This window comes from Nerophis lumbriciformis, linkage group LG02 (assembly GCF_033978685.3).
Source record: "Nerophis lumbriciformis linkage group LG02, RoL_Nlum_v2.1, whole genome shotgun sequence".
NCBI lineage: Eukaryota > Metazoa > Chordata > Actinopteri > Syngnathiformes > Syngnathidae > Nerophis > Nerophis lumbriciformis.
The window spans coordinates 43,353,837-43,363,994 of NC_084549.2; the positions used below are offsets into that span (position 1 = coordinate 43,353,837).

The window sequence follows — 10,158 nt, forward strand, 5'->3', positions numbered from 1 at the left end:
TTGTTTTCCAGATGGCTCCTTCGTATGTGGTCGTTGAGTTCCTTGGTGAACGTTCAGTCGCTGTTGTCCCAACCATATGGACAAAAGATGATGGAAAGGTTATTACTTTTTCTGAAAAGTACTGTGCTTGGCATAATATTGTAGCTTATTATTAATTATGTCATTCATCATGACTGAATTATTTTATCTTCAGAATACCTTATGCTATTGGCCAAAGCCAAATCCTACCCACTCCAGAATCCGGAGAGCTGAGATTCCTGACAAAGAAGTCTGGGATAGGCTACCAATTCGGGTTTTCAGGAAAACATTGACTGGTAAGGGAATATTGTCAAAGTAATATCATGTATATCTTAAACAACATAATTCATATTGAGTCATCAGCATACTTTGAAATTTTGCAGAAGACTTTGACAAGGCCCTTCAATATGAAAAACAAGCTGAAATGTTTTCGAGCCCAGAGGAAGAAGAAATATCAACCAAACGGAGTCACATCACCCCTGAACGTTATAGAAACGATGAGGAAGATGTGTTTGATGCTGACGGTTAGTCACTTTTCAAAGACTGTTTACTTACAATACTCAAACACTAAAGTGGTGCATAAATTTTATTGTCTTTGTTGGTTTAGACGAAGAGGAAATTCGGCCAAAAAAGAAGTGCAGAAAAGAGAAATCACAGATCCTCATCCAGGCACCCCCACTGCCAGTGCTCCCACCATTGAACTTTCCAATCTCCAGCGAGTACCAGACCACTTCAGCCAGTACCAGCCAATACTACACCACTCCAAGGCATCCAGGCCGACCTCACAGCCCAGCGAGAAGCAGCACTTACAGGCTCAGTCCAGACAGGAATCATGCATCTAGCTCAAGCCAGTACCAAACCACTCCAGCCAGTATGAGTCAGTACCAGACCACTCCAAGAAGCAGCAGGAATGCCCTTGAAAGTGAACGTTAGTTGGCTTTTTAACTGTTGATAGGTGGTGTTAAACAGGCTGTTACAACGGGCAGTAATACGAATTACCTCTTTGACTTTTGTTGTCTTTGCAGTTTTCCAGTTAAACATGAAAGTTCAAAAACTAGTTGAGAACCAGGGAGAACTGATGCGCATGATGAGAGGGCTGGCAGCACAGTCTGTGGGGCCAGAAGCTGTGGATGTTCAAGATCTCATTGAGAAGCCTTTCGAGACTCTTGAGCAGCTTAAGACCTTCAGTGAACAGCTCGACACTGATCTTCTGCTCAGAAAGCAGCTGGTAATTAGTTTTAATTCCCCATTGCAAAATTATTTTGTTTAGTTATCAAAAAACATGTTCTAATCAAGTACAATATTGTTGTTTATTTATTTGTATAGGTGAAAGCTCTTACTGCTCTTGGTGGGCAGAATTTGGCAGACACAGTGAGGACAATGCTGAGGAAAATTGCCACAAACAAAGTCCTGGAGCAGCTTGGTCTCCGTGGAAAGACAGGCAAAGTGGCATTTGAGGACTTGCCCTTTTACAGAATAATAATAAGTAAGTGTTAATAATAGGTTTGCATCTTTGAACATGTTGCATGTATGCTCACAAGGTCGATCTAGCTGTTATTATTACGGTATTTATTCTAAAGGGAATTCTAAATTGTGCTGGTGATTCCAGAGGCATGCAGGGGTGTTTACAAACAGACGACCACAGCTGAAGTAGATTGTGAGCTTGGAGAGGTCCTGAAACTGGCCACTTTTCGAAAGGGAGGTTCAAAGTTTGAGGTACGGAGAATTATGATAAGATATCCCAATTTTGAATTCCATTTTATTGAAGTTCCACTGCATGTCTTTTAAATTTGCAATTATAACTACTTGCAGGAGAAGAGGAGGAATTAAGAGGAAGCGACGGCGAAGAAGGGCAAAGGGAGGTGTACAAAGGAATAGGACAGTGATATGAGTGACCAGGTAAATGATAAAGTAATTATGCCAATGTTTTAAATCAATTCATGAAGATCCCAGTTCTGTGTTGAATTTGCAATTATAAACACTTGCAGGAAGCGACGGCGAAGAAGGGCAAAGGGAGGTGTACAAAGGAATAGGACAGTGATATGAGTGACCAGGTAAATGATAAAGTAATTATGCCAATGTTTTAAATCAATTCATGAAGATCCCAGTTCTGTGTTGAATTTGCAATTATAAACACTTGCAGGAAGCGACGGCGAAGAAGGGCAAAGGGAGGTGTACAAAGGAATAGGACAGTGATATGAGTGACCAGGTAAATGATAAAGTAATTATGCCAATGTTTTAAATCAATTCATGAAGATCCCAGTTCTGTGTTGAATTTGCAATTATAAACACTTGCAGGAAGCGACGGCGAAGAAGGGCAAAGGGAGGTGTACAAAGGAATAGGACAGTGATATGAGTGACCAGGTAAATGATAAAGTAATTATGCCAATGTTTTAAATCAATTCATGAAGATCCCAGTTCTGTGTTGAATTTGCAATTATAAACACTTGCAGGAAGCGACGGCGAAGAAGGGCAAAGGGAGGTGTACAAAGGAATAGGACAGTGATATGAGTGACCAGGTAAATGATAAAGTAATTATGCCAATGTTTTAAATCAATTCATGAAGATCCCAGTTCTGTGTTGAATTTGCAATTATAAACACTTGCAGGAAGCGACGGCGAAGAAGGGCAAAGGGAGGTGTACAAAGGAATAGGACAGTGATATGAGTGACCAGGTAAATGATAAAGTAATTATGCCAATGTTTTAAATCAATTCATGAAGATCCCAGTTCTGTGTTGAATTTGCAATTATAAACACTTGCAGGAAGCGACGGCGAAGAAGGGCAAAGGGAGGTGTACAAAGGAATAGGACAGTGATATGAGTGACCAGGTAAATGATAAAGTAATTATGCCAATGTTTTAAATCAATTCATGAAGATCCCAGTTCTGTGTTGAATTTGCAATTATAAACACTTGCAGGAAGCGACGGCGAAGAAGGGCAAAGGGAGGTGTACAAAGGAATAGGACAGTGATATGAGTGACCAGGTAAATGATAAAGTAATTATGCCAATGTTTTAAATCAATTCATGAAGATCCCAGTTCTGTGTTGAATTTGCAATTATAAACACTTGCAGGAAGCGACGGCGAAGAAGGGCAAAGGGAGGTGTACAAAGGAATAGGACAGTGATATGAGTGACCAGGTAAATGATAAAGTAATTATGCCAATGTTTTAAATCAATTCATGAAGATCCCAGTTCTGTGTTGAATTTGCAATTATAAACACTTGCAGGAAGCGACGGCGAAGAAGGGCAAAGGGAGGTGTACAAAGGAATAGGACAGTGATATGAGTGACCAGGTAAATGATAAAGTAATTATGCCAATGTTTTAAATCAATTCATGAAGATCCCAGTTCTGTGTTGAATTTGCAATTATAAACACTTGCAGGAAGCGACGGCGAAGAAGGGCAAAGGGAGGTGTACAAAGGAATAGGACAGTGATATGAGTGACCAGGTAAATGATAAAGTAATTATGCCAATGTTTTAAATCAATTCATGAAGATCCCAGTTCTGTGTTGAATTTGCAATTATAAACACTTGCAGGAAGCGACGGCGAAGAAGGGCAAAGGGAAGTGTACAAAGGAATAGGACAGTGATATGAGTGACCAGGTAAATGATAAAGTAATTATGCCAATGTTTTAAATCAATTCATGAAGATCCCAGTTCTGTGTTGAATTTGCAATTATAAACACTTGCAGGAAGCGACGGCGAAGAAGGGCAAAGGGAGGTGTACAAAGGAATAGGACAGTGATATGAGTGACCAGGTAAATGATAAAGTAATTATGCCAATGTTTTAAATCAATTCATGAAGATCCCAGTTCTGTGTTGAATTTGCAATTATAAACACTTGCAGGAAGCGACGGCGAAGAAGGGCAAAGGGAATGGACAGTGAGATGAGTGACCAGGTAAATGATAAAGTAATTATGCCAATGTTTTAATTCAATTCATAAAGATCCCAGTTCTGTGTTGAATTTGCAATTATAAACACTCGATTGTATTGTACATATGTCCCGGCAAGAAATCTGCGTTCAAAGAACTCCGGCTTATTATTGATACCCAGAGCCCAAAAAAAGTCTGCGGGCTATAGAGCGTTTTCTATTCAGGCTCCAGTACTATGGAATGCCCTCCCGGTAACAATTAGAGATGCTACCTCAGTAGAAGCATTTAAGTCCCATCTTAAAACTCATTTGTATACTCTAGCCTTTAAATAGACCCCCCTTTTAGACCAGTTGATCTGCCGTTTCTTTTTTCTCCTCTGCTCCCCTCTTCCTTGTGGAGGGGGGGGGGGGCACAGGTCCAGTGGCCATGGATGAAGTGCTGGCTGTCCAGAGTCGGGACCCGTGGTGGACCGCTTGCCTGTGCATCGGCTGGGAACATCTCTGCGCTGCTGACCCGTCTCCGCTCGGGATGTGTACAAAGGAATAGGACAGTGATATGAGTGACCAGGTAAATGATAAAGTAATTATGCCAATGTTTTAAATCAATTCATGAAGATCCCAGTTCTGTGTTGAATTTGCAATTATAAACACTTGCAGGAAGCGACGGCGAAGAAGGGCAAAGGGAGGTGTACAAAGGAATAGGACAGTGATATGAGTGACCAGGTAAATGATAAAGTAATTATGCCAATGTTTTAAATCAATTCATGAAGATCCCAGTTCTGTGTTGAATTTGCAATTATAAACACTTGCAGGAAGCGACAGCGAAGAAGGGCAAAGGGAGGTGTACAAAGGAATAGGACAGTGATATGAGTGACCAGGTAAATGATAAAGTAATTATGCCAATGTTTTAAATCAATTCATGAAGATCCCAGTTCTGTGTTGAATTTGCAATTATAAACACTTGCAGGAAGCGACGGCGAAGAAGGGCAAAGGGAATGGACAGTGAGATGAGTGACCAGGTAAATGATAAAGTAATTATGCCAATGTTTTAATTCAATTCATAAAGATCCCAGTTCTGTGTTGAATTTGCAATTATAAATACTTGCAGGAAGTGAAGAAGAAGAAAACAGGGAAAGGGAAAAGAACCAAGCAAACGCCAGTGAGACCAGTGAGCATTGAGCAGGTAAACAAGGAGTAAATTATGCCATGTTTTAATTGAATTCAATTCATCTACATTCCAGTGCTGTCTTTGTTGTATTTGTGAATATCTATAATTATTTACTTCCAGGAAGAGAACCAACAAGAAGGGGCAGGAGTACACTGACGCGCACGACCAAGACCACAGCATTCCATTTCTATTGTATTATAATTATCACTAATAAAGAATTATTGTTGAATTTTCTGTTTGAGTGTCAGTCCTGACAAGATAGATAGCACAAAAACAGACGTAAATATATACCACTGCATTCCATTTCTATTGTATTATAATTATCACTAATAAAGAATTATTGTTGAATTTTGTGTTTGAGTGTTAGTCCTGACAATATAGAGCAAAAACAGACGAAAATAGCATGTTCCTAAACAGTTCCCTAAACGTTCTTGGCTAACGTTCTTGGCTAACGTTCTGCTAGCCAAGCAAGAACTCCACAACCTAACGTTCTTTGAGCGTTACAAACTAACGTTCCCATAACAATGCCACTACGTTCTCATAACGTTCTCATAACGTTCTCGTGTTACCTGGGTGTTATAGACATAATATAATATATCTGTATATATATTATTCTGTACACATATTATGTATATATGTTAGATTTTTTTATTGCTATATTAGTCTATTTATACCTGCATTGTCCTTTCAATCCTTACACTTTCCATCATTGTAACTGAGCTACTGTGTTGAACAATTTCCCTTGTGGATCATTAAAGTATGTCTAAGTCTAAGTCTAAGCCTGTTTGGGAATTGTGTGCTCTACTTCAACAATTCTAAAAAAAAATTCCAGGATTTCAGTTCAGCTTCAGCATCGGAGCATTCACACGCAATTCCTTCAGGAATTGCCTCATCTAGTTTATCAATAATATTGTGACATACAGGTAATTCAACATGACTGTGAAATTCTCACACAATTAACAAGATTCCTACCCATTAATTTTTTTGTTTTCTTTCCTAATACTTAAAGGGGAACTGCTCTTTTCTTTTGAAATTTTTTAGAGCTTTTTGGGCGGAATAGAGAACCTCCCATTGGCTTCGTTGTAAGCGGACTTTTATTTACGAGTTATAGAATGCATTAAACAATGTCTGTCTATCTGTGTTGGCCCTGCGATGAGGTGGCGACTTGTCCAGAGTGTACCACGCCTTCCGCCCGAGTGCAGCTGGGATAGGCTCCAGCCCCCCGCGACTCCGAGAGGGACAAGCAGTAGAAGATGGATGGATGGACATCCGTCATTTTGTCTCTTATAATAATTGTGAGCGATAGACAGTAAGAAAAGTAAATAACTTGCTTGTGGGTCAAGTAGAGCCAGGTTGTCCTTGCCTTCTCTGTCATTTGAAAGCAGCAGCGGACTGAAACATGTAGCTTTAGCCTTCGCTACAATAACAATGGAGCATTCCAACTGGAGTTTGATAATTTTCTGACGTAATAAAATTGCAAAAACACAAAACTTTACAAATGTTCCTTTAATATCCGGAGCGTTTTCCTTATTTTCAAATGCAGTTAGAAGGGTGTATTGTTCCAAATAGTATCGAGACTAAGGCTAGCATGAGTATTTAATTGACGCCATGGATGAGATCAGTATTTTTAACTTTTCGTCTGTTTATTTTCCACATATTTAAATTGTTGATATTATTTTTATACATTGTTATGTTTTCTAAAAACTCAGGGAATAAGTATAGTGGCCGGAATAAAAGCCAATAGTAATTTTTGCTTAAGCAATTAAATGTAAAAAAAAACTTTTTAGTTGATATTGTTACATTGTCTTATTATTGTCTTGTTATTAATTTTGTAGTTACATATTGCTGGATTTTCCCGATGCTAATATTTTGGTAATGGTACCAAAATGTATTTGGATGCTTTTCCAAATAAACAGTATAACAAAAAAATTCATTATTGGCTTTATTTTAAGAGACGATCTTATACTACATTAAACATATGTTTCTTATTGCAACCATGGAACCATGTTGGCATCAATTAAGATGGTGAACAAACTAGACAGCTTCTCTTTAGTAGTAAGTAAGCAGTTCCAAACGGCTCCAAATTTGCCTGCTGACGGATGCAGTAACACGTGTCATTTCCCATTCTATTATATTGTCAAAGTTACGAGGAACAAGCAGTAGAAATAGGATTATTAATCTAATAGTTCATTTACTGTTAATATCTCTTCATTATGTAGTTGAATAACCCTTGGCATACGCTGTATAGATGCTACCGATTAGTATTAGCAATTTTACATGGCAATTTTAAGACCCCCAAATTTGGTAATGACAACAAAGATGCACGTTACAATCAACCATCTGGCGTACAATAAGTACAATACTTAAAGTATAAACACTTTGTAGGGCTCAACAAAAAAAACGACTGGCACATTCAATTTAATGTCAAAGACTACTTCCAAACGAGACAGCACAATGTAGTCAATACAATACTGCCATCTAACGTATTGAAATTGCAACTGAATAAAAATCTACTATATAATACTTGCAAATAAGACTCGAAGGTGTAAGAAAACAAGATATATATTAACTGGACAACATAGTTATTATCAGTGTTGGGTTAGTTACTGAAAACCAGTAACTAGTTACAGTTACTAGTTACTTTATTTCAAAAGTAACTCAGTTACTAACTCAGTTACTTACACCAAAAAGTAATGCGTTACTGTGAAAAGTAACTATTTAATTACTTATTTTTTTCTCCTTTTTTTTAAGGCTCCCATTAATGCCCTTTTAGCCTTCGTTTCAGTACTGTTATTGCACTGGAGAATAATACAATCTGTTGATCAACTTGACATGCATTTGCATCACTCAACTCTGCTAAGCAATGTGCTCTACATACAACACACAAAGACAAAGATATGTTTCAAAGGGCCAATTTATTTCAGGCCACAACAAATTGACAAAACTATTTGAAATAGCTGCAACATAACATACATAAGTAACAAACCGCATAATAACAACATAGCTGTAAAGCTGGCTTCACCCAAGGAAGGCACACATGACATACACAAAGCCTAATCAGGCATTTTTTCTCTCTCAATTAATTGTGAAATAAAATCATGTATTCAGGAGATCAACACTGTAGTGAAGCCCAGAAGACTCTACACATTTCCCCAGTTTTAGTTTAGAAAAAATGAAAGATTGGCCTGGCCCACTAGCATCCCTCTTTATGTTTGTGAACTTTATAGTCTATACATTTAGAGTGATGTGATAATCAAACACTCTAGAAGTCTAGAATGAAATAGTATATAAGAGAATTGACAGTGTGTACCTTCAATGATGAGCAGAGGCAGAGTTTGGAGTGTTTTCTTTAGCTCGCTTTCCATGTTTATGTACTCACTGTCCAGGTACTTGGAACATGTTTTCTGTGCCATTTGTTGTTTGACGCCGGTATCATGCTATTTAGCTGCCAGAAAACAGGTGACTCCACTGTAGAAATAGCCTGCATGTCTTCTAGCACATACGCTGCAATGGCTCTATCAATGTTGTCCTGGCTAGCATTGCCTCCGTTAAAATCCTTAGGTGGAGGTGAAGTGGCATCGGAGTCTGTGTCTCTCTTTACTAGCTTCGTCAAAGCATGTTGCTTATGTGGCGTGGCGAAGTTGGGAGAGTGGCCGTGCCAGCAATCTGAGGGTTACTGGTTCAATCCCCACCTTCTACCATCCTAGTCACGTCCGTTGTGTCCTTGAGCAAGACACTTCAACCTTGCTCCTGATGAGTCCTGGTTAGTGCCTTGCATGGCAGCTCCCGCCATCAGTGTGTGAATGTGTGTGTGAATGGGTGAATGTGGAAATAGTGTCAAAGCGCTTTGAGTTCCTGAAAAAGGTAGAAAAGCTATACAAGTATAACCCATTTACATTTATGTAGCTGTTTCAGCAGATTTGAATTGCTGTTTTGGGCAGTATTCCCGGGTGCGGTCACTGTTGCTACTCACTGGTCCCCTCACCTCCCAGGGGGTGATCAAGGGTGATGGGTCAAATGCAGAGAATAATTTCACCACACCTAGTGTGTGTGTGACAATTATTGGCACTTTAAGTAGATGGGATCTTTGATCCAAGACACAACTTACATTTAACTAAAATGTTCTTTTCTTTGTGCTCGACAAAAGAAAAGTAGTGACAATGTATCCATGTTAAGAACCTCGACTTCTGGCTTCGCCATGATGTCTTTTTAGTTGTTATGAGAGTAGCGTGTGTGTGTGTGTGTGTGGCCCTTTAAGAATGGACAGCATGTGAGGTGAGTGACATCAGTGAGTGAGTGGGCGAGAGAGGTGAGGGAGCGCAACAGTGGATGCGTGCAGGTGCTCTAGCTTGGTGGATGGCTGCGTGTAAGACACCAATAAAGTCACAAAATTGCAACAAACCGCCGGCCTCGTCATTCACCCTCGAGTCCGGAGCTGTAAAGACCCACTGCCGGGTAAAGTGAAGGGTGTTAGCCCCGAAGTACATAGGCCCTGGAGGAACGTCTCCCCTGCGCTCCGCTCCTCGGTCGAGGAAAGCACGCCTTTTCTTTTCCTTGTGAGACAGAAGGACGACACTTCTTCTGTTTCTAGCCGATACTACATTAAAAAATAACGTAAAATAACGCAGTAACGCACCATGTAGTAACGGTAACTGAGTTACTGGATATAAAAAAATAACGCGTTAGATTACTAGTTACCGCCGAAACTAACGGCCTTACAGTAACGCGTTACTTAGTAACGCGTTAGTCCCAACACTGGTTATTATCAACTCAGTATTTAGCATTGAATTAAAAAAATGTTTTTATATTAAAACAATGAAAATGTATTAACACATGAACACACAAAAGTACTGAAAATTGGTACTGTTAAGTACCGGTATTGATTCCAACATACTGGAAATTGGTCGTGTATCAATTGAAATGTGAAAGGTATCGTCAAATGCGTGCTTCTCATGTACACAGAAGGTATTTCCCTTTTGGGGCACCACCTGGACAAAATACTTCAATACTACACTGAAAAAACTTCTTACAGTACAGCAGAGTTTCCCCTACATGTAATTGATCGTGGCATGGAGCCACGGCGAAATAAAAGCCGCCAC

At 39.3% G+C, this 10,158-nt stretch overlaps 1 protein-coding gene and 1 long non-coding RNA gene across 5 annotated transcripts; both read left to right on the plus strand.

Moving 5' to 3' along the window:
• LOC133608294 (uncharacterized) lies at nucleotides 1–1,917 on the plus strand. Of its 2 annotated transcripts, XM_061963498.1 has the most exons (8): nucleotides 1–98; nucleotides 194–314; nucleotides 402–542; nucleotides 626–946; nucleotides 1,044–1,246; nucleotides 1,345–1,504; nucleotides 1,628–1,734; nucleotides 1,831–1,917. In XM_061963498.1, the coding sequence occupies exons 1-8, from the start codon at nucleotides 12–14 to the stop codon at nucleotides 1,846–1,848; spliced, it is 1,158 nt and encodes a 385-aa protein (XP_061819482.1). In that variant the 5' UTR covers nucleotides 1–11; the 3' UTR covers nucleotides 1,849–1,917. The 2 variants fall into 2 exon arrangements, with proteins under 2 accessions (XP_061819482.1, XP_061819484.1); XM_061963500.1 differs by lacking the exon at nucleotides 1,831–1,917 and having other exon boundaries at nucleotides 1,599–1,638.
• Nucleotides 1,918–3,708: 1,791 nt separating this feature from the next.
• Nucleotides 3,709–5,288, plus strand: LOC133576387 (uncharacterized). Of its 3 annotated transcripts, XR_009811633.1 has the most exons (6): nucleotides 3,709–3,777; nucleotides 3,867–4,459; nucleotides 4,549–4,614; nucleotides 4,859–4,910; nucleotides 5,000–5,074; nucleotides 5,180–5,288. It is a non-coding gene; the product is annotated as an uncharacterized lncRNA (long non-coding RNA). The 3 variants fall into 3 exon arrangements; XR_009811635.1 differs by lacking the exon at nucleotides 4,549–4,614; XR_009811634.2 differs by lacking the exons at nucleotides 3,709–3,777; nucleotides 3,867–4,459; nucleotides 4,549–4,614 and adding an exon at nucleotides 4,707–4,769.
• Nucleotides 5,289–10,158: the final 4,870 nt, after the last annotated feature.